The sequence below is a fragment of the Nuphar pumila genome, chromosome 6 (assembly GCF_984573655.1).
Source record: "Nuphar pumila chromosome 6, dmNupPumi1.hap1.1, whole genome shotgun sequence".
NCBI lineage: Eukaryota > Viridiplantae > Streptophyta > Magnoliopsida > Nymphaeales > Nymphaeaceae > Nuphar > Nuphar pumila.
Window position 1 is genome coordinate 37,741,069 of NC_143254.1, and position 25,571 is coordinate 37,766,639.

At 36.4% G+C, this 25,571-nt stretch overlaps 1 protein-coding gene and 1 non-coding gene across 3 annotated transcripts; both read left to right on the plus strand.

The window, feature by feature from the left end:
* The first annotated feature begins 8,150 nt into the window (after positions 1–8,150).
* On the plus strand, positions 8,151–10,033 carry LOC149834663 (F-box protein At4g05010-like). 2 transcript variants are annotated; one of them, XM_090010238.1, is made up of 5 exons: positions 8,151–8,280; positions 8,751–9,102; positions 9,200–9,274; positions 9,383–9,480; positions 9,611–10,033. In XM_090010238.1, the coding sequence occupies exons 2-5, from the start codon at positions 8,818–8,820 to the stop codon at positions 9,741–9,743; spliced, it is 591 nt and encodes a 196-aa protein (XP_089866364.1). In that variant the 5' UTR covers positions 8,151–8,280; positions 8,751–8,817; the 3' UTR covers positions 9,744–10,033. The 2 variants fall into 2 exon arrangements, with proteins under 2 accessions (XP_089866364.1, XP_089866365.1); XM_090010239.1 differs by having other exon boundaries at positions 8,161–8,280; positions 9,614–10,033.
* Positions 10,034–24,299: 14,266 nt separating this feature from the next.
* On the plus strand, positions 24,300–24,371 carry TRNAD-GUC (transfer RNA aspartic acid (anticodon GUC)). Its single transcript has one exon. It is a non-coding gene; the product is annotated as a tRNA-Asp (tRNA).
* The last annotated feature ends 1,200 nt before the right edge of the window (positions 24,372–25,571 follow it).

Genomic DNA, 25,571 nt, shown 5'->3' on the forward strand with positions numbered 1-25,571 from the left:
CGTAGCTGCTACCCTTGACACACACGCCACTATTTATCATTGATTTGTTTATATCGTAGTCTTTTGTATGGAATCGATAACCATTTACGATATACCCGTTGTAGCATTGCACAACTTTGCTCGGACCATTTTCTAAATCACATATTCCTTGATCTTTAACATCACCATTGCGAACCTACGCACAAACATAAACAATGATTGTGATCACGATCAATTAAGTAACTTAGTGTTGTTTATAAGTACAAAATTTATGTTAGCTTCTTTACCAACTGTTTCAACCACTCCACAAACTTAGTTTCACGTTCTTTTTGTACTTCTGCATCAGTGAGATGTGAAACTTCGTTTTGCAACTCCAGATCAAATCATCTGCAAACCACAAATACTTATATTACCGAGTCATGTATCCACATATAGAACATAAAAGGATTTATAATTGAGTTGCATATACATATACTTACTCGATGTATGGGTCGATCGCTGAGCAATTAAAAAGAATATAGATGTGTGCTGCATCTTGCTCTCGATCTGTCAATAGCCTTGATCGGCAACTACCAAATGCATGCCCAAGTGGTTGAAATATCGACAGCTTGTCAGCTACAGTTACTTGTTCTCCATCATCGTTACGGGGCGGGCATGTGTAACGTGTTGGAATATGAGGTTCGAAGTACATAGATGAGAAATTTGAAATCTCTTCTAAAGTGTACGCCTCACAAATAGAGCCTTCTACTCTTGATTTATTACGAACCTTTTTTTTTAGGTCGAACATGCATCTGACAAGAATATACATTTCAAATTTTAAATATCTGTCATTAAAGAGACAAATATAAAAAAACATATATCTTTCAAATGGGTACATCCATCGATATTGCACAGGGCCACCAACCCTTAGTTCATATGACAGATGTATGATCAAATGTTCCATAACATCGAAAAATGCTGGCGGAAATATCTTTTCTAACAGACAAACAGTGGTGATGACAGAGTCCTCGAGATTCTTTATATCTGATACAACGACCTCCGATACACACAATGTTCTGAAAAATCCGCTCAACTCAGACAATACCCCCCATATAGGTTTGTCTAACATATCATGGAATGCTAGGGGTATCAATCGTTGCATAAAGATATGACAATCATGGCTCTTCAACCCATATAACTGTCCATCGTCAATCTTCACAGCCCGAGCAATGTTAGAGACATATTCATCTGGAAATCTCAGTTGTCTCAACCATTGACATACATGTTTTATTTGATCAGGTCCGAGCACGTACTTCGCCTTTGGTTTCAGTACTTTGCCATTATACTCTTTGAGTTCCAATTCTGGTCTTTTACATATTAATTTTAAATCCATACGGGCCTTCAGATTATCTTTTGTTTTTCCTTTAATATTCATTACTGTATTGAACACATTATCAAACACATTTTTCTCTACATGCATCACATCCAAATTATGTCGTATCAATAGGGTCGGCCAATACGGTAGTTCCCAAAAAATAGATTTTTTCGTCCAATTGTGATCCTTCCCAAATCCACGGAAGGGTGTAGGACTGCGGGCATCTGTTAATACATCTGGAAAGTATCGCAATCTTCTTAGAATCTCTATGCCAGACAATCTTGAGGATGAACCTTCTGTTTCAGTTGTGCCTGCTTTAAATGCATTCTTTTGACGTCGGAACGGATGATCGCTGGGTAGAAATCGACGATGGCAATCAAACCAGCAAGGCTTCCTTCCATGCCTCAATCTAAAAGCTTTGGAATCCTCCATACAGTACGGACAAGCCAACCTCCCATGTGTGCTCCAACCAGATAACATACCATATGCAGGGAAGTCACTGATTGTCCATAGAACAACGGCCTTCATGTTGAAATTTTGTTTTTTGTGGGCATCATACGTGGTAACACCGTCATCCCACAATACTTTTAATTCATCAATCAATGGCCTTAGATATACATCAAGATTTTGGCCAGGTGAGGTCGGACCAGGGATCAACAGAGACAAGAAAAGATTTGGACGTTTCATACACAAGCTTGGTGGAAGGTTGTATGGAGTTACAAATACTGGCCAGCATGAGTATGGAGTTGATCTACCCCCAAATGGATTAAATCCATCTGTACATAGACCGAGTCTAACATTTCGCACTTCCATTGCGAAGTTCTGATGAGTACGATCAAAGTGCTTCCAAGCTTCAGCGTCAACAGGATGCGTGATCTTGTTTTCATCGTGTCGAACTTTATTTGCATGTCATCTTATGTGTTTAGCTGTCCTTGAAGACATATACAATCGCTGCAATCTAGGAGTGATAGGAAAGTAGCGGAGCGACTTGTATGAAACTTCCTTTGATCTCGTGCTACCATTGCCTCTTGTCTTTGGCTTGAACCGAGGATGCCCACATGACGGGCATGATATGTCGTTTTCCTGCTCCTTGAAATACAACATGCAGTGATTTGGACAAGCATCAATCTTTTTGTAACCCATACCTAGAGCGTTGACCATAACTTTCGCACGATAGAAATTTTGTGGCAATTTCTCATCTTTAGGCAACATACTCTTCACAATCATGCAGAAATGGTCAAAACATGATTGACTCAAATTATACTCGGACTTCAAATTCATTAGTTGAAGAACTGCAGACAAGATAGTGTGACTCTCACAACCGTTCCAAAGTGGCTCATCAGCATCTCTAAGTAAATCATAAAATCTACTAGCTGCATCGTTTGGTGATTCTTCATCTACGGCAGTTCTTACATCACTAGAACTCATAGCAGAACCCAGTTCTGTTCCTGCAGCATCAAATATCAAATTCGTATATGGATTATCGTGCACCACATTCACCCGTGCATCAAAATCGTTTCTAAATTCTTCTCCATGAAACATCCAATTCTGATAATCACTCACAAAACCCTTCCTGTATAGGTGATGTCTAACGCCATGAGGTTCTACAAATCGATTATTCTTACAAATCTTGCAGGGACACCTAATCCGACCTGTGGGATCTACCGTACTGACACTTGCCGTTGCAAATTCAATAAAACTGTCGACACCATCCATATATTCATGCGATAACTCATTGTCCACTATCCTGCGGTACATTCATTCACGGTTTGCAGTCATTCTGTCGTATGATGTTACGAATAGTATCCTAACCAGTTAAAAGAGAACCATCAGAATGCTATGATGAAGAAAATATCAAATTTATCATGCAATATATGATGTCATACAATCACAAGAATTATGATGCATGCATTGATAACTTAATATTTTCATGTGCAAACTATTCATGACACGATACATTCATTTGAAGCATGCTTTCAGTATACAATTTCACATGGAAGACATAATCAAATTGAAAGTAACTACATGTAAGCATGGATACAATCACATCAAACATTGCAATACATCGAAATAATTCATATCAAACAAATGTCAAACATGTACCTGCAGCAAACACACTTCAATATCCCACTAACTACTACCATGCATAGCATGGACTCCGTACTCAAAAAATAAGAACACTTTCATATTCATACATTAAAATCATGCTCAGCATGATCTCCGAACTCCAACAAAGCAGTCCTAGATATCAACAACTAAGTGAGTGTATGAACAATAAAGTGTTACATTCAATAAATTAAATAACATGTGATGCGCTTGCATCACTTACTCACCACGGGTATTTACCCGATTTGCATTGTTTTTGTCACTTACTTACCATGGGTGGCGGGGCACAAGCGAGTTCCGTTAAGAAATCTGCAAAAAACACTGTGTTAAAATGAATATTGAAGCTAATTAGGGAAACACAAACACTTATACAATGCAAAAAACAACTAAACTGATGATGATATATCTAATGATGAAATGCGATGAAATAAAGTGTGCAAGTAATGTACTGCAATGAATATTGAAGCTAATTAGGGAAACACAAACACTTATGCAAAGGAAGTAAAAAGACTAAACAAAGAAAAATAGAACAAAGAAAAAATAGGAAAAAGAACTCGTTATTGGAACCAAAGAACAAAGAATTTTACAGTATGCAGACCCTGTTCACAATGACCGCTTTGACTGGGCCAAGGTATCAGAACCAAAGGTTTTATATCAATAATTCCAAAGAGTCAGAGATCAATACAATGAATGCAGAATTTCACGACAGAGGAGATCCTTCAATAGCTATACAGGCCACAAACGGGAAAAAGGACATCACATTAGCATTCCCCTGGATGCCACAACACTCAGGAGGGCACCATCTCAAGTAGAGAAAAAAGAAGCCGTGACAATAAGTCATAAAAGCCATCCAACCTCGTATACTTGTAACCACTAGATAACAAAAATTACCCAGAAAAGAAGGAGCAAGCAATGTAATACATTTCACGCTCTCAAGCAAAACTCCCAATTTCCGGCAGGAAAATCTCTTGTTGAGAAACCCTAGATCCAGATCCCTTCCAGATAAACTAAATCCTAACTATTCACGAAGATCATCACAACATCAATATCAACAAGAAAAGCATTAAGAAACCAAAAACATTAAAAACCCAAAAAATCTCAATCTCGCATTCCCATCAGTAGAAACCTCAAATCCATTTGCAGGCAACTCATAAACAAGAAATCTACAGAATGCATAACAAACGAAACGCATCCATGAACGAGACAGTAGATCTAACCCCAAAACCTTGCTTTTGATCAAAATATTGGGGCTAAAAACCTTATAAAGAAAAACACTACCAAATCTTAGGGTAACTTTCATCAATCTTTAGCGGGAAAAAGTTTATAGATACAGACAACGAAAAAGGAGATCGATAATAGCGATGACGTGCAACGGATCAGAGAGAGAGGGAGAGAGATATACCTCTGGTTTGCTGTAGGTCAGAGTAAAGAGGAGAGAGGGAAGAAAGAGATCCTCCTCTCACAGACGAGGAAGAAGAAGAAGAAGAGGGATTGAGTGGGGGTAATTACAGGGGTGAAAATGATATTTATATCATAACTGGTGGGGGAGAAAGGCGATAAAAAAGATGGCGGAAACTGAAAAAGTGGCACCGAGCGGTGGACGGGGAGCGGCGGCTGGCGAGCGGCGGCGGCCGGGCGGTGGCGAGAGCCGACGGGTGGCGGGAGGGAGAGGGCGGCGGGCGGGAGCAAGACAGCAAAACAGAAAAAAGAGAAAGAGGGATGGGATTAGGGATTTACGCGACATTTAGCGACGGCTTAGCGACGGAATAATTCTGTCGCTAAGCCATCGTAAATCAAAATACCAAAAAAGCGACGGAATATATTTTGTCGCTACGCCGTCGCTAATTAGCGACAGATTAGCGACGACAGAGTTCCCTCTCTAGATCCATCGCTAAAATGGTGTTCTTGTAATAAGAATTAGCGACAAAAAATTGCAGTCGCTAATCCGTCGCTAAGTAGCGACAGATTAGCGATAAAAGTTGTTTCCTCGCTAATCCGTCGCGAATTAGCGACAGATTGTATCTCTAGCTAATCTGTCGCTAATTAGCGACGGAAAAAATCCGTCGCAAATTTCCGTCGCTAATTAACAATTTTCTTGTAGTGTTGCTTTAAATATACAAATCACTACTAATTTAAATGTATAATTCGTTCATGCTTCAATCGTATAAATCATTATAGAAATCACACCCTTCATAAGTACATATCGTTGTAACATTTGGGCTTCATAAGTAAACATCATTGTACAATTTAGCAAACTTAAGTACAAATCGTGGTAACTTCATAAATCATAAATACAATTCGCTACTACTTCAAACATATAAATTGTTGTTGCATCGAACGTACAAATCGCTACCGCATTAAATGAATAAATCATTGTTGCATACAAACATACAAATCGTTGCAGAAATTTAGCCTTCATAAGTACATATCGTTGTAATGTTTGGTCTTCATAAGAACAAATTGTGCTAACTATTTTTCGATGCCGAGAAGGTGGATAGGTATAAATCGATTTATTTTAGTATGAAAATAGGTGTTATTTAGCATGAATAGTATACCCAGTTGTAAGATTTAGCATTCAGTTTTACAAATCGATTTGTTTACATAACGAAACCTTACACAAAACTCACCGAAACGATAGAAGTTTTGGTAATCCGACAATGGAGGAGAAACACCCAAAAGGTAGATGCAGTCGATGGTGTCAACGATGCTCCCACTGCATAGACAACGGCAAAAGGTGCTTTAGCGACAGTAAACAACGACAAAGGTTGCTCCGGCGACAGCAGACAACTGCAAAGGGTGCTCCGGCGACAGCAAACAATGACAAAGGGTGGGTCGTCAAAAGGAGCTTCTATTACAGCAGATGGTGCATCGTCAAAGGTGGCAGCACAGGAGTTTACTGCTTAGGGTGAAAACATAATGTTTGAACTTGGAAGAGTTAAGATCATCCTCTCTTTTCTGAATGGTGGATATTTTTGTCCTTTTCTCGAACCGTTATTTCATGACGAAAATGACAGAAAAGGTTACTTAAGTCTTTGCAACTGCACCGAACTCCGATGCTAAGTGATGCCGACACACACGGGGATTCGAGCCCCACGTGCTTATATATGTGGTGCTCATTCGAACCCCCAAACATGCACCTGCATCGAAGTTGTTCCTGGTTGCTCATCGTCACGAGGAAGAGACCATCCTTGAGGGTCGAGAAAGTTATCCCTCTCATTTGCACCCTTCAGCTTTTAAGCGACTCGATCATGTACCGATACTCCACTCGTTTATCGGTAAAGCTGTAAGAGAAGCCAGCAACGACTGTTAAACTCATGGGTTCCAATAGCTGAAAATACCGTCTTGTCGAAATTCGGATCCTTGGTCGGGCATTGTTTTGGCTTGCTTGAGCAACCTCCAGGGTCGGCGTATTCTGCTGCGTGTTTCCTCTGGACACTACGTAGGCCCATGAACGGACCCTAGTTCATGGATTTTGTTCCTTGAAAAAGAAATTAGGTTAGATTTTGGCCGGTGAATGGATCCTAGTTCGACCTATATGCTTGGCATGACGATCATAGTTGATATCTTATCAAAGTAGGTTCTACTTCCACTTAACCAGATCCAGAAGTCAAGGATCCCAGTCCAGAAATTAAAGTCATCTCGGATCTTTGATCTTGAGTTTAACCAGGATCACATATTTTTACAAGTTTGACTCATGGTGATGGTATCTGACCTTCGTCCAATGAATCGGATGCAGGCCAAGACCCAGATCGATCAAACACGAATCAGGATTTTACTAGGACCTTTCTTAAGCTGGATCCATTTGCGGACTACCAGGCAGAGTGCAAACGGGAGGGATTTGGTTGGACCCTAGAATCCAATCATTAGTTTTGCTCGTACACTCTGAAGATTTTTTTTTTCTTTTTTTAGAATGGATTTAGATTTCTATGGACTTGAATCTGGATTTTGATTTTTTTTTTATCCATATTGTTATCCGAATCACATCTGATCCATCGTCATGTTTTTACAGCACCAAAATCCATACGCGTTCAGGTTCGGATGCACAGTTTGACATTCAGATTTGCTGCATGTCAAACTGTGCAAAGACTGATTGACCCAAAAGATTCATTTCCATTTTTTTTAAACTTCAAAAAAGAAAAAAAAATGACTTGTCCACGCACACTACCGACCCCACCGACTTGATTCGACGTGGCATTTCCATTCGCCACGTGGCACCCGAGTCAATCGCCATACTCCAACGGCTAGTTTCACCGAAGACCTCTCCGCCTTTCATTTGGACGCGTGGACCGAATCACCAACGAGTAGGCATATGATTAGCTGGCAAAGTTTGGGCGGGAAACCGGAAACACAACTGGGGCCCACCGTGGGGAGACCCCACTCCAGGGATTTCCAGGAAGTTCCCGAAAACCCTATTCTTTGAGTTACTGTATATCCTTTTTCCTTGAAAAGTCCTTGAAAGTTTATTGAATTTGAAAATTAAGCCGGAAATGTACATACTCTGCCTGTAAACTACCAATTTATTTTCCCCAAAACGTCCTTTTATTTTACCATTTTGTTTAATATGTCCATTGGATTGTGCAACTGGCTGCGTAAATTTGCTCGCCTTGATCTTTTAAGTCATTTATTGAATTTCCTCTTTTAATGCGTAAGCGTTTCGGTTAGTTTTACACTCGCTATATAAGAAGGGCGAGGAGGTTGGCAGCGGTTTTAAAGGAGGAGGAGGAGAGGAAGGAGAAGAAGAAGAAGACGGGTTTTTTATTGTGGCTTCGAAGAGGGTGAAGAATATAGAGAAATTGAATCTCTTTGATCTTGAGTTGGAGTTCTTCTTTGTGTAGTTTTTGGTAAGTGTTCTTCTTCTGTTTTGGAGTAAATCTTGAAAATGTTGGAGATTTTGTGTTTTTTTATTGGAAAAATCTCCTTTTTTTTGTTGTGGTTGTCTCATAACTTCGTAGTTTTTTTCTAAGAACTTTTTCCTTTCTTTCTTTTCTCCGTTTAGTTATTTTCTTTTATTTCTTTTGCATTTTGGTGTACGAGTTCCTGAATTTTTTTTGGTGATTATCTCATTTTGGACATTTTGTAATTGAAATACCATAAAAACACAAGCTTTTTTCCTCTTTTACTCTGGAGCGTTAATGTTTTTTTTTCTCTTCCCATTATGAAGGCATTTTGGTATTTTTCTTTTCCCCATTTTGCATTTTCCATTTTGCAGACGACGTGAACTCTTCTATTCGTCTGAATTCACCAGAGAATTTGTGTTTTGGGTTTTCTTAGTTCAATTGAATCCTCATTAAGCCGTGCTCTGTTTTCTCAGGATTTTGAAGGGTTTTGTCAAAAAAAAAGAAGAAGAGAGGGTGAGGGTCTTTTCTTAGTGGAATAAGATGGCGTTGGGAAGGAGTTGGAGTTTTGCAGAGTATGGACAGAACTACTTGAAACCTTCCTCATATTTACCAGAAATCAGTAGCCAGGATGATGGATTAGAGCTGACTAGATGTATGCGAACGATTGGGAGGAAGAGAATTTTGTTTCCAAATCGAGCAGACATGTTGCCCATTGGATGTCCTTGTGAAATTCGTCCGCTCAAGCGCCTTAATTCGAAGGACTGCGGGGTTTCGGTATACAGTGAGAAAAACTTGCATCTTGAAGCTCTGCCTACGGATATTTTGGTGAGTTTGGTGTCTCCTTCACTTCTTGCTTGCTTGATTGAGCCTCCTGGGTGTCATGCTTACTGATAGGCAATTTGGTTATGTTTGCCTCTTTTAGGTGCGGATTCTGTGCGGGGTGGAACATGATGATTTGAAGCAGCTATATCTTGTCTCCAAGACAATCAGAGAAGCAGTAAGTGCTTTCACTAACGATGCATTTCTTATCAAATTTTCAAATTCCTTGCTGTTTAGGATTTTTTTTTGTTTGAAGATCTCGGTTCTTATTGGAATTCATCTGCAGGCCATGATTGCTAAGGATCGTCATTTTGCATTTAGCACTCCCAAATCAAAACGGCGTCGGGCGCTATTGTTTCTGTCGGATTCTTCAGACTTTCTTGGGTGTGTAATTTGATCCCTGCTCTGTTGATTGTAAAGATGGTTTATGTTGGTTTTGAAGTTTTGCTTTTGATTTATTATGTGTAACTGGGCTAAGCATAGCATAGAGCTAACTTTTTTTTTTCTGTTTCAGCAGCAATTCTGCCGAATTAGGTGACCTTGAAACTCCAAATGCTCCCCTTCGACGTGGGTATGGAAAAGCTAGATCAGGCAAGAAATTTGCTGAAATTTCAGTGAATTTGTTCCAGTCGGCTCCCGATGATTGATGAAGAAATGCTGTTATTGGTTTCGAAGCATCCTTCATCCTATTTATTTCAATTTTTGTGGTGATATGTAAAAAGTAAGTAACACGGACACAATGCTGTTGTGTAGTGTGTACATCTGTTTCCTTCAATTCTTTGGTCATAAGTAAAGTTGTCCCTCAATCTTCTCTGTTGAGGAGGGGATGATAAGCATCATATAATGTAAAATGTAGCTGGAGTAACAGCCTGTAGAAGCTGTTTTCTGTATTCATTAGGGAATAATACATTAAAGGTGCATGTATTTCTGTGTATAATCTGTTTTGTACATCTATCCTGTTACTGGGCAGTTGTGTAATGTTAAGACTTGTCCTGTAACTCGTTTATCATCCCCACTTCCTGTTCCGGTTTATGTAGGAACCTCCCTCCATGATGGATGGGGAAACCATCATTGGGATCAGAGACCTAATCCCAGAAGTGAAACTAACAAGTTTATCCCACACTTTGGGGATCGTAATGAGAAACTTGCATCTTAAGCTTCTATTAAGTAGGGATGTAAATGGGTTGAATTTAAACCGGATGCAGTGTTGTCAGTATCGGTGCGTATTGGCCTGAATCGGCTGATATGTATAGTATCGCCAGAAAATCGATACCTGAATCAGCTATTTTTTAATAAATATAAAAAATAGCTTAAATTTTATTTTTTAATATTATTTTAATGGCTTTTAACATGTGTCACGATCTGATTGGCATGTAATATTTTTTAATTATTTTTGGCAGATTCATAACGATTCACTTGAGAATCGGTATTGGCCGATTAGCTCTGAATAATTGGCCAAATGATACAAGTCTGATTCCGATACTAACAACATTGTAGGTATTACCAAATCCATCTGACTAATTGGATATGTTTCAATCAGGATTTAAACTCAAATATAAAAAAAAAAAAACGGACTCTGAGTCTAATGTTAAATTAATCGAATCCGAATTAAAAGCCAGTTGTGTACAGGATTTGGTTCAAATCCGTTGCAGGTTATAGATAAAAACGTTCTGCGTAGTTATCACAAATGTACAGCTTAGGGGTGTCAATGGGCCGAATCTGGTTTAGGACCCAGCTGAGACTGAACCTGGATCTGATTCGAGGTGCTGGTACCGGGTCTGAACTTGTGTCAAATCGAATCCACTATAACAGAAACTGGGTCTTATAAGGATATATGAACTAGAACCAGACTAGACTTGATAAAATAATATTTTTAAAATTTTTTTACATTGAAAAATTGTGTATCTTAATCAAAACTCGGGACAGGCCCTGGTCTGATATAAAATTTTACAAACCATACTTGATTGTCAGATTGCAGAAGAGGGTGAACCTGAATCGAAGAGATTATGCAGTTACACAGGAAATCACCACAGACAGATGATTTGATCATAGCCTCTAGCCTTTCATTTTCGTTTCTGTATTCCAAAAAACTATAATTCTATACATTTTCATTATATGTAGAACCGCCCCGCCCCTATGACCCTTGTAATCCATAAAAGGGGCTGAATTAAGATGTGTCCAATGGAGAAGTGTTTCCTTCAGCATCCCTTATGTAACCAACACCTCTCACTCAGAAGGGGTAAATAGTGTCACAAAGTTTTTCTTTTATTCATGGGTTTATCTTTGTACACTAATGTTACCTGTATCTCATTCTAATATTACTCGTATCCTAGTCACAGATTCTATGGTTTTTTCATATGTTCTTAATAAGACTTTTATTTATAAATATTGAAGTATTCGCTGACTCACATGCCTTAAAAGTCATTTGCTTATAATCTTTCTTAATTAACTTTTATGTTACATAGAGGAAAATAATCCACTGCTATCTATTTTTTATTTTCATATCACGTACAAAACAAAAGACTAATTATCTAATTGTGGGTCATAACTCATATGCCACGAAATTATTTATAATATTAGTTGTTACATTAATCATCATCAATATACTTCTCATGGACAAGTGAAATTTTATATTTATCTCAAACATGTCATTTTATGTATAAAACAAATTTTTCATAATATCTTGAGAGTAGCTATATTCAAAATATATGAGTTTTCATGTTACCATGCATATTAATGATTGAGACTTATTCACATACATTAGATTTTTTATGACATCACGAAGTCTTTTGCTAGCATATCACTATTATGATCTAAGTCATGTCTATCTCACATAATATATGAAATTTTGAATCATCATTTTATCATAATCCTTAATGCAAATAATGTATCAAACATATATATTCAAAAATTTAATATAGCAAACAGGCATATACTCTTATTTATAGTACCACCATAGTGAATTTCATTATGTTTTTCCTCATACATCACATATTGATAATGTTGTCTTATCTTATATAATCAATTTTTCGTGAAACTCATATGTATAAATCGATCAATTGGGGTCTTTTGTGACTATTCCACGACCATAAGACATCTTATGTCAATATTACACATAGTCTATACTAAGTTAATATAACATATCTTGACTTACAAATAACAATTATATACACATTAGTAGAAAGCATTCATCACTTGCATGGTAAACCAAATTCTCACTATCCATGTGCATCATTCAAAATATCAAAAAATTAATAATAATATTTTATGTATTTTTTAAATATATAATTTTTATTTATCGCATATTTACAAAATATGTTCTAATCAAGCCTATCACTTCTTAATCATTTTGGATTGACACATCAAAATTTAAATCATCACGAATTAGACTATCTAATCTCTGTTGCACACCATATATTAGTCTTATGATATTCAATTAGCTTTTCATACAACAAACCATTTAAGGAACTTAATTCATAATGATTATTTATCATCATTTTCAAAAAAATATTCTTATGAAATAGCAAAACTAAATTGCGCTCTCATTCTTTCATACATATCAATTTATAAATGCAAAGTAAAGCATTACATGTCGAACACATGTATTATTTTTTAGAATAAATTACAAGTCTTTTAATCAAAATTAATTTGATATGAATTAAGTCCAAACTCGCTGAAAGATTTTTTTCTATCTCATCACACTGATTATGTCAAATATTATAAATCCATTTTTAAAGTTCTTGACATATCAAAAATCAAATGAACACATGAATCTTTAGATCCATATATAGATCTAAGAGTAAGTTCAATGAATTCAATTCATATCAAAATCCGACTTGAGATATTCTCATCAAGCCAAAAAGATATTCATCAAGTTTATTTCAAAATACAACCATGTATCATACAAAATTTGACTATTGCTTAAATTCATATGATTATCATCTAAGTCGAATGGATATAATATTATATTCAAATATAAAACATATACACTTGTTTATGCATTCAATCATGGGTCATGTACCATTTTGACTAGTCCAAATTCATGTTTTTAGCACACATATTTCAATGGATTCATGTGGGTTATAAATTCATTTAAGATGTTATCAAGTTAAAATTGGATCTTCATGCAAGACTAGATAGCTCAAGCAAAAACATAGGTTATATAGGATTTGATTATAATCCAAATCCATTATATATATAGATCTAAATTATTCAAACCCATCATATAATTCTGTAGCAAATCAAAGATTATTCATAAAGCATAACCCTTGATATATTTTTTAATCACCTTATGCTATTTTGGATTTTACATATCCACATTAACTTGAGATATTACTATGAAGACATTCAAAATGAGCTTCATACAAGCATAAAGTTATGCAATTCTATAGATTCAAACTAATTATATATCAAATTCATTAATATGCTTAACAATCACTATGATTTGATTATAGTCATAATTTTTACATAATTGGGTTAAAAAAAATTTAATTTTACCTTATCCAGATCTCTCATAAAATCTGGATTAAACTAGATTCATGTATCAATAAGATCTAAGCATGGATCACCAATACATCTTATCAAACAAAACATGTAGTATCATAAAGCAATCATGGATCTCATACTGTCAATATAGATCCAAAACTAACATAAAATTTTGACCATGGCTATCCAAAGTGCACAGGTAAGTAAAAACATTTCATAATTCCATTATGCTTATTTGGATCCATCTTTAAACTTACCTGTGTGGGTAAGTACCTTGACTAAATCATAATATATATTACATGAGTTTGAGACAAAATTTCAGTTTCTAATTCATGTAAACAAATACATGAGATCAAACTCATTCAGTCAAGATTAGTTATCATTGGCTTGAGCCAACCAATATAATCAAGATTAATTATCATTGATTTGAACCAACCATTTGTATGGTTAAGAAGGATTGACCTATACTTTAGTCTAACTAGTTCAAGCAAAGAAGATTTAATCCTCAATTACTAGATTCTATCTATTCCAACTTGACCAAACTGATTCAACTTGGTCAAACTGCCTTAATTGAGTCTATTCAACTCCGATATGATTTGACTGAATTTGATCCAGTTCATACAATTTTGAGTAATCCATTAAGGCTCATCCATATTGAATCATCATAACTGCTCAAAGTAAATTTGTCCTAATTTTGATTCAATCGCAATAAGCTTAATAAGGCCTCATTCAAACTGATTCTACATACAATCCATCATGTTTAAACCAATATGCTTAATTCAAACTGATTCAGTATGAGTTTGATCAGATCTTCTAACTTCAATCATATCCTCATAGATCCAATTTAGTATAAATAGATCCAAATAAGGTTCATTAGATATGATATGATCTAACCTTGTACTAACTCAACCAAAATTGTATTTGTCATGTCCAAAATGGAGTCATCAATACTCCTAGTTTTGCACAACCGTATCTATATGAATCTAATGCAATTCATTAATTAAGACAGATCGTTTTATTTTGGATATCTGACCAACCTTAATCCGCTTGGTCAGGTTTGGTATGAGATTCTACATCCAAATGCAAATTTGGGTCGAACTCGGTATAGGATGACCAGATCTAGTTTCAGATTCGGTTATGTAAAAAATAAATCAGATAGTCCGCTTATAGGTAAATATCATGATGGTTATAAGTTCAAAATACAATGGCTGCTAACATTTAAGATGCATACTTTATTGGATTTAACAAAATTTTATCAGATTTAATTTCCATCGGAATTGGATTGTTTTTAGTTGGATGCGGATTCAGTTGGAATATTTTTGCATCTGACACCGAATTCGGTTTTGAATCCAATTATAAAAGATCTGATTAGTAGGATTTTGTTTAACTTACATCCGAACCGAATCCAACCCGTTTACAACCTTAGCTTGGAATACCGACTCGGTTTGAGCCAGATGGGATAGGAACCCGAGTGGTTATATGCAATCCCCACCCTACATCTCACCTGGTAATTCTGCACCTCATTTGAAATATGTGAAGGTGAGGCCCTCATATTTCAAAGGAGATCTGTGTTGGTGATGTGATATCATATACAGTATGACAGCCGTGGTGATCCGGATGCTTTCTTTCTGGATTTTTTTTTTTGAAAGGCAAGCTAGGTCAAGCAGACCCCCGCCAGTTATTATTCAACGTGCAACTGGGTTTTGAACCTTTAACGTCCCACCACAAGGAGACGTACACATACAGCTCCTACCAACCACACGGAGCCCCCATTGCTTTCTTGTTATTTGGTTATATATAATATGACAGTAACTGCACTCGTTCCCAATCCAACTAGCTTAAACTCCATATTTTGGATTTAGGGTCCGTTAGCATGTCACGGAAAAGAGGAGTTCTCCGTGGAAATGCATGGAAGCCCATGCCATTTGCATGTGTTCCACAATGCAATACAAACGTGGGAGTTGCTTTCCTCGTGGAAAGCAGCCCCCATTTTACATGTTGGACCTCCCTTTCCACGGATTCTGTTTTCATTAGGGGCGGTTTGATTCATGTTCCGTAGAAGAAGGTGCCATGGCACTCTCTTCCGTGACAAGCAAATGTGATCTTAGTGGGGCTTCAAATTCAGATTGCAAATCAGATGAAATCCTTGATGAGGGGTCTAAATTTTGTTATTAAGTGGATCCAACTTTTGTTTTGTAATCTGACCAAGCAGATTAGAACTCAGTCAAATATCCATCCTGAGTCCAGACCATTTATAAATCTGTATTTTGGACTCCGACCTTGTTGTCCCTGGTACCATAATTTAAAACCTGCATCATATCAATTCAGTTTCAGATCTAATTTTAAAGTGTTGAGGTTGCGTAGCAGAAGGTCCTCGATTGTGGCGGCAACAGAGACGTTGAGGAGCGGCAGCAGAGAGAGAGTGAAGAAAGAAAGAAGAGAAGGTGTATATTATTATTTTTTGTTTGGAGGTTTGCTTCGAAGGCTTCACGGTGTGTTGTATCGCATATATTCATAGGGGTCGAGACCCATGTTTATATAGCCTTTGGATTCCCTCTCTCGGCTCAATAGATGGTTAAGAGAATATCGGTGAGTCCGATGTTTTTGATAAACTTAGAGTTTAAATTTTAAATGAAAAGAGTTATTTGTAAAACGGACTTAGCTTATCCATGAGCAGGCCTACTCATGGATAAGCACAACGTGCAATGCATGGCCACACGCACCAACATCTCCCACTTGGACATGAGACTGCTCAGTTTGCTCCCACTATTGTAGGCTTCCTTGAATTGATTACGGATTTTCCGTTAAGGATTTCCTTCGTAATCATATATATCTTAATCTCATTCGGGCAACATGCTTGATAAACAAGTCTTCTGCAATACCCTTAGTTAAGGGATCCGCTACCATATCCAATGTAGGAAGGTAGTCTACAGTTATTTCATTGTTTTCAATCATATCATGTATGTAGTGGTATTTCACCATTATATGCTTGTTCTTGGAGCTATCAGTTCCACTTTTTATTAGTGCAATAGCAGCTTGATTATCACAGTATATCTGTATAGGCTCACATAATATTTTTATCTTTAAATCTTTAATGAACCTGTTGATTCATACTACAAATATTGTGGTTGCATTATACGCGATATACTCAGCCTCTTGAGTATGCTGAGTCACACAACCCTGTTTCTTACAGAACCACGCAACAGCTTCTCCTCTAAAGAGGAAGATGTAGCCAAAAGTAGATTTGTTGTCATCTTTGCACCCTGCAAAGTCAGCATCGGAGTATCCAATCAAATCAAGATTGTTAGCTTGAAAGCTCAGTTGCAATACTTTAGAACCTTTCAGGTATCAAAAAATTCTCTTTACGGCTTGCTAGTGAGGCCATCCTGGATTATTTTGATATCTGCTAACAAGACCTACAGCGAAGCTTATGTCAAGTCTTGTACATAACATCACATACATTAGGCTTCCAACGGCCTGAGCATAAGAAATTTCAAGATTTGGTTGGCCTTCACCAGGACAATCGCTTTTGCTTAAATTTACTCCTTTTGCAACATGAGTTCCAATAGGTTTAGAGTCATGCATTCTGTATCTTTTAAGAATATAGTCAATATACCTTTCTTGGCTTAAATAGAAAGTCCTTGAATCTCTGTTTCGGGTGATTTTAATTCCCAGAATATAGGAAGCTTCACCCATATCTTTCATTTCAAAGTTGGTATATAACCATTTCTTTGTATTGACTATCTTTTCATTATCATTCACAATCACTAAAATGTCATCAACATATAGTGATAGGATACAAAAAAGACTCCCACTTTTTCAAACATATACGCAGTTGTCTAACTGATTTGGTTTGTATCCAATCTTTGTTATGGCTTTGTGAAAAGCCAAATACCATTGTCTTGGCGATTGCTTCAATTCGTACAAGGATTTTTTCAACTTGTACACTTTATCATCATTTATCACATAGCCTTCTGGCTGAAACATATATATATCTTCTTTTAAGTCTCCATTTAGGAAGACAGTCTTTACATCCATCTGCCATATATCCAGGTCATAATGAGCAGCTATAGATAATATTATCCTGATGGATGTAAATTTAGCAATTGACGAATAGGTTTCCGTATAATCGATTCTCTCATTTTGGGAAAAACCTTTCGCTACTAGTCTTGCTTTAAGTTTATCGATAGATCAATCTGCTTTATATTTTTTCTTAAGAACCCATTTACAACTAACTGGTTTTCTTCCTTCAGGAAGATCAGTTAAGTCCCAGACTTGGTTCTTTTCAATGGATTCAATTTCTTCATCCATAGCTCTTTTTCATTCTGATGCCTCTTTTGAATTAATTGCATCAGTATATGAGAGATTATCGATCAATTCATCAAGATCTAATGGATAGCAGAGTTCCTCACACAAATACACATAGTAGTCATCCAAGTAGGATGGAGGTGCTCTAGATCTTTTACAACCACTTAGTCCTTGAGAGATAGAGGGTTCAGAATCAATTGGTTTATTGCCTGACTGTTTCACAATTGGTTTATTATCTAACTGTTCTACAGTTGGTTCATTACCTAATTGTTCATTTTGATCATCATGATCATCTAGCAAATCAAAGGGATCCTCAGTTGGATCACCGAATTTATTGTTGAGATTTTTCAGAAACTCATCTCTACCTTCTATCAGTCCAAGTCTCTGGTGATACAATTTCTAGCCTTTTAATCCTTTTGGATAACCAATAAAGATACATCTAGTTGACCTGTTATCCAATTTATCTATAGTTGGATCTAAGATTTTTATATGAGCTACAGATCCCCATCTCCTTAGATGATTTAAGTCTGGTTTCATATCAGTCCATCTTTCATATGGAGTCTTCGGGATAGCCTTACAAGGTACTCTATTTAATGTATACATAGCTGTATTTACAGCTTCACCCCAAAAAACTTTGGGTACTTGAGCACCTATTAACATGGATCTTACCATGTTTAGGAGAGTTCTGTTACACCTTTCAGCAACATCATTTTGTTGTGGTGTCCTTGGTACGGTTCTTTGTTTGTTAATACCAAGATCTTTGCAATAATTGTTGAACTCATTTGAGGTGTATTCACCACCTCTATCAGATCTCATAATTTTAATGTTTCTACCAAGTTGTCTTTCAACTTTATTTTTGTATTTTTTGAATTTTTCAAGTGCTTCTGATTTATTTCTGAAGAGATACAAGTATTTATATCTCGAGAAATCATCAATAAATGTTATAAAATATAACATGCCACTATGAGTTTGGACTCTAAAAGGTCCACAAATGTCTGTATGGATTATTTCTAATAGCTCAGTGGCTCGAATAACATTATATGGAAATGTTTTTCTTGCCATTTTTCCAAAAATGCAAGATTCACATTTTTCAAAGTGAGATTCATTGAAGTTAGGCATTAATCCTTGTTGTGCCAGATTTTTCATTTTCTTTAGGCTTATATGCCCAAGTCTTTTATGTCATACATTCACATCAATAACTAAGGCACAATCAATATATGAGAAATGTTTTTCTTTATTTTTAGATAATTTAAACATCTCATCTTCTTTGTCAAATTTACCCTCAAACAGGATTCTACCATGTTTTTCCATAGTGACCTTCCCAGGGACAAACCGGACCTCAAAACCTTTCCTAGTCAAAGCTGGTACAGACATCAGGTTCCTCCTCATTGAAGGGACATAAAGTACATCTTTTAGTAACACACTAGTCCCTCCCACATTGAGTCTGCAGGACCCAACTCCTAGAATATCACTATAGGAGTGGTTGCCCATATAGACCTTGTGCTGGCCTGGTCCTAGTTCTTTGAGATCCACAGTTCCATTGGTGGATTTGGCTATATGTCGAGTAGCTCCAGAGTCCACCCATCACCCTTAGAGTTTTTCATTCATAAAGTGACATTCAGATACAACATAGATGACTTCTTTTTCGTCATGTTTTTTGCTTGAATTGTTGTTGTATCTCCCACCATTCCAGTTGCTCTTGTTATTAGGAAATTTTATCTTGTAGTTTTTCTAGATGTGTCCCATCTTGCCGCACTTGAAACACTTGACTTGTGAGCCTTTGTGGCCTTGAGGTTTGAAACCTGCACTTTGTCCTTTATGGAACTTGCCATTACTCTTCTTTTTAAAGTTATTTTGCTTAATAGGTACTTGGCTATAAGATGTGTGTCTTGAACCATCATCAACTCAGACTTCTTCTCCTTAGCCATGTGTTCTTATTCTATGGCTAATTGCAGGGGCAACTCGGTGAAGATTAAATTTTTTGAATTTAATCTTAACGCAGTGGTCACCATTTTGCATGAATGTGAGAGGCTATTCAGTATAGTGGACACCTGCATTCTATCTGGAATTATATTTTCAGCAAGGGCTAGGTCTTTAGCCATGACCAACATCCTATTTATGTGATCTACCACACTATCATTTTCTTTCATCCTATATGAGTTGTATTATTCAAGTAACAATTGAATATGAACCTCGGATGTGGTATCATACTTGGTGGCGATGGACTCCATCATTTCTTTAACAATTTTATAATCTTCAAAGACTCTGATTAGATCATCATCCATGTAGGTGAGCATGATGGTTCTTGCCATGAGATCGTCTTTTTGAAAAATTCTGAATTTGATTACTTCTTCTTGAGATGATTCGTCATTGTTTTTCTATAGACGTACTAAGGACATAATCCAGTCCTTCCAAAGTTAAAGCTAAGGGGATCTACCTTTTCTAAACAAGAAAGTTGGTCCCATTTAGCTTGTCTATTTTCGCTAATTCAGAGGCACGTGCACTACTAACCATTTTGTACTAACTAATTTTAATTTAATTAATTTATGGCAAGTCAGCAGAAAGAAAATAATCAAAAGAAAATTCTTGGTAGACTAAACAATTTTATTATTATTATTATTTTTATTTAAATTAAATTTAAATGAGTATTTTTAAATTTAATAGGAGCAAGGGTTTTTTTTGAAAATTAAAAATTTATTTCAGGTATTAAATGGGAAATATAACTTTTTCAGTTATTTTTCAAAATTTTCAAACTCGCAAACCCTTTTTAGCAAATAAGTTTTAAAAAGTATGCAGGTTATAAAATACTTTATTTTAACCCTTTTTTTAAAATATGTAAAATATCTAGGGTCAAAGGGGTCTTTTTACCCCTCAGCCTATTTAAGGCCCGAACAAGGTGCAACCGACTCAGATGCGTCGGGTTTTTCTCTCTCTTCTTTGTCGGAGCTCCAGACCGATCGAAGACTGCAGCGGCGATGTCAGCGGTTTCTGGCCGATTTTTGGCGGTGATGACTTGATTCTGCGGTTGGGTTTAACCCTCTCGATGTAGGCTCCCTTTGTCAGGAAACTCACCGTCGCTCTTTTGTCGGGGCTACCAGAAAATAAAAAAAAATGATTTTTCGGTCGGCCTTCGACGATGATGACCTGACTGCCTCGTTGGGTTTGGTCTCCTTGTTGTTGGCTCCCTCTGACAAAGGACTCTCGGTCTTTCTACTGCCGGAGCACTCATAAATCAAAAGAAAAGGGTTTTTTGATCGTTCACCGATGGCGATGGGCCGTCTTCCTATTTGGGTTTATTTTTTATGATGCAGGTTCTCCCTGCACTCAGAGCTGAGGTCAAAACGGTTTTTTCTGGTGGTTTGGAGTTTTTCTCTTTCTCTGTTTTCTGTTGTTTTGTTTTCCGATTCTTTGTTTTTGATTTTCTGTTCAGTCATGGAGCAACAATAAAAAAATAGGCCGGAGGCCTTTTATTTCTAATTGATCGGTGCTGCCAGAAAAATGGCAGGGGACCGATAACTTTCCTGCGATAGAAAATATATATTCTTATATATGTTTTCCTTTTGTTTTCTTTTCGTTGTTTCTTTATTTCGTTGTTTCTTTGTTTCCCTCTTTTGTTTTGATGTATAGAGTCGAACAGGTACGACTCAGTTTTTCTAGTTTTGAATTTCAGAGATAAATAAAACAGGTTGATCTCTGTTTTCCTGGTTGGGGTTTTCAGAGGCAGGCACAGAAGTAAGGTCTCTGATCGAGAGACCAAACAGGAAGGCTAAAAACAAACGGGGAGCAGTAGCTCTTACCTTTTTCGCCCCTTTTTTTTTGTGATTGCTTCTTCCTTGTAGGTTGAAGGTCGCAGGTATTGGAGAGTATCCCGAACCTCTACTCTGATACCACTGTTGAGGTTACACAACGGAAGGTTCTCGGTTGTGGTGGCAGCAGAGACGTTGAGGAGCGGCAACAGAGAGAGAGAGTGAAGAAAGAAAGAAGAGAAGGTGCAAATTATTATTTTCTGCTTGGAGGTTTGCTTCGAAAGCTTCATGGTGTGCTGTAACACATATATTCATAGGGGTCGAGTCTCGTGTTTATATAGCTTTTGGATTCCCTCTCTCGGCTCAGCAGATGGTTGAGAGAATATCAGTGACTCCGATGTTTTTGATAAACTTAGAGTTTCAATTTTAAATGAAAAGGGTTATTTGTAAAACGGACTTAGCTTATCCATGAGCAGGCCTACTCATCGATAAGCACAACGTGCAGCGCATGGCCACACGCACCAACATAAAGTTGATGCAGAAATTGGGTTTAATTAAAGCCCAACCCATTAAATATGATCCAGCATATGAATCAAAAAAATTTATACCAAAATCATACGAAAATTGAGCCCTAAACTCAACTTACATCGGGTAAGCTTCAACATAGTTTTAAGAACCTACTCAGATATCGGTCTGATGACCCGAATCAACCCAGTTACACCATCAGTGGGGTCGGAGGAGCAAGATATTTTTTTATGAGAGAGAGAGAGAGATTGGTGTGTTTGTAACCTGTTATATGCATGGCCCGAACCTAAATCTATCGAAACTAAACTCAACCAATTATTGACCTAAAGTTACCCGATCTCATTCTATATTTTGGTTTATACTGCACATTGACTTTTATATGCTACTCAATTTACAGGTAGATTTTTCAGCATATTGTCCAATCATTGTGTAAAATGTATTATTTCTTCATGTTGTTGATACTTTACCTTTATTGAAAGAGTGGTTTTTTTAGTTGTTCTAACTTAGTTGCAATGAAAAATATAATTCGTTTATATCGTTGCTAAAATGCTCTTTCATTATATTCATATAATTCATGCAAACCTTTTATTTTATTATTTAGCTTTACTGCAAAAGTATTTTTTTTATTTTATTTACATTATTGTTTGTATTATAACCAAAATTCTCAATTCATTAATGCAATTATTTAAGTACTTTTTTAATATGTGGTGTAGATAATTTTTTGTTATAAATTTTAAACTTTAATGTAATGTTATTTAAATTTTACTTTAATTCTAAAAAATTTATATCCCATTGTCATTATTGCTAAATTATTTTCTTATAATATAATTAATGTAACCATTTAATATAATTAACTTATTAAAATGAAAGTGTTATTTTCAAAGTTATTTTTTAAATTACATACTTAGATCATTGTTAAATTTCTTTTCATAATTTGATTCATGTAATGTTTTATAGTTATATTGTTAAACTACTCTTTAAATTTTATATTATGTGGTTTGTATAACCTTTTGTTACTTTTTTAAATTTCATTATAAATTATTTTTAAATTACTTCTTCAATTATTAAAAAAATTTGACTAATTGTCATTATTGTTAAATCATTTTTCATAACCTGGTCTATTGCAATCTTTTGTTACTTATTTACAATTATTGAAAAACAAATTTTTAAATATATTTTTTAATTATTATTAAAATTTTCAACAAATTAACATTATTGTTAACATGTTCATTCATTATTTTGTTCTTCAAAACCTTTTGTTTTTTCAATACTTGCAAAACTAGTATTTTTAATCCATTACTTTAATTATAATAAAACCTTTTAATTCATATATATATATATATATATATATATATATATATATATATATATATATATATATATATATATATATATATACTAAGTGGATCTTGATTTGGGTTTGAATCTACGTCTATACGAGGGAAGCAGATCGGGTCATCCTGAACATGAGCGTTTTTGCTCACGCTGACATCATGGCCATCTGTTTGCATTTTGGATGAATGCCACGTGGTTATGTTGACTTTCTAGCTTTTTAAAATGCAAATCGGATGGCCACGATGTCGGCATGAGCAAAAACGCTCATGTTCAGCATGACCTGATCTGCTTGCTGTTAATTCCCAAGCCCATATTGGATCCTACTACATACTTGGTAGGATACGGTACTAGAATGTTAGCAACTAAATGCAATAACCCACAAGGGCTCTGCTCATCTGGTAGGGGCGACTTGTGAATGTCACAAAGTTGGAGGGACGTCAGAAGTTCGAAATCCACAGGTGCCATTCCTTACCGCAAGGTTGAAGCTGAGTGTACTCCCCAGTGGGCAGAGGGACCTCAACGGTTTTACTAACCGGAGGTCAGTCAATTGGATTATCCAAAACAAAAAAAAATCTAAATGCAATAAATGGTTGAGAATATAAAATCTGAAGCCATATCTAGATGAACATAGGCAATAAGCAAGACATTTAATTGAATGCAGTGAGGGTTCTCCCACCACTGGTCGAAATCCATTCCAGGTTGATGCAATAAAAGTTGGATCATGAATAGGTCTGTTTGGTTAATCATGGATCTGAATCAAATCGTAGCGATAATAAAATATTTATACATACCAATTAAATATGAGTCGTTGTAGTATAGTGGTAAGTATTCCCGCCTGTCACGCGGGTGACCCGGGTTCGATCCCCGGCAACGGCGTCATTTTCACTTTTTTTCTTTTTTATAGTGTTTTGACTCTCTCACGGTTTTGTTTCAACAGTTTCATGCTTTACGAAGGTTCCATATGTATTTTGACTCTCACGGTTTTGTTCCAACAGTTTCATACTTTACGAAGATCCCAATGAAGATTCAAAGCAATGTTGTCAGTTTCGTATCGCCCCTTCAATCGTTGGGCCAACGATTCAGGTGAATCGGGGCGATATCGAATTCCGGCCTGAATCATTTTGAATCGGCCAACTTTTAATCACAGCATGACATGTGTCACAAAATTATTAAAATAACATTAAAATATATTTAAAAAGTGTGGCTATTTTTTTCGTTTATTTGGAAAATAACCGGTTCAGGTCATTTGTGTCTCGACTTTCCACCGATACTTATCGGGTTATTCAGACCAATTCAGGTGGGTGCTGATAAGGCAGAGTTTGGGAAGACGGTACTGGGTGGGCATCGAAGACAGTTATCCTGCGTGGCAATGTGGATGAAGATTTGATTTTTGTTTGGGATAAGGAGTTGGAGGGAGACGATAATTATGGCTGGGAATCAGCCAACTCCAACTCCATTTTAACTCCTCTTAAAAAGATGAGGTATTTACGAATCCTTGATTTACGAAGATTCCGGTGAGTCGCTAAAAATACAATTGGCATTTACCACAGTAAATGCCTTATTTATCACGTTCAACGGTTACCACAATAAATTTTTTACAGCATTTACTACAATAAATGCCTTATTCCACCGAGGTGGTATCTCATGTGGTAAGCGGGGTCTTGTGTCAAGCTGAAGACCTAGGATCGAATCCCTCTGCCACATGGGGGCAGTTGTTGTTCTGGTAGGGGTCCGCCTAACCCCAGCTTGCCTTTCAGAAAAAAAAAATGCCTTATTCCACTGAGTCCTTAAAAATCTGAGAGTATATATTGACTCTCCTCCATGCTGCATACGTTGTCTCTTCTACATTTACCACAGTAAATTTTTTTACAGCAATTTTTTCTAAAACAAATAACAGCATTTATCATAGTAAATGCACTATCCCAATGAGTCCCTGAAAATCTGAGAGTTTATATAATTTGATTGTCCTTCATGATGCATACAAATTGTCCACGAAGGTTTCTCTTCCAAACATAAAGTTAATTTTCTCATGTTATGCTCCCTCCCATTGCTTATAATGTGTGCCAGTGTGTGCCA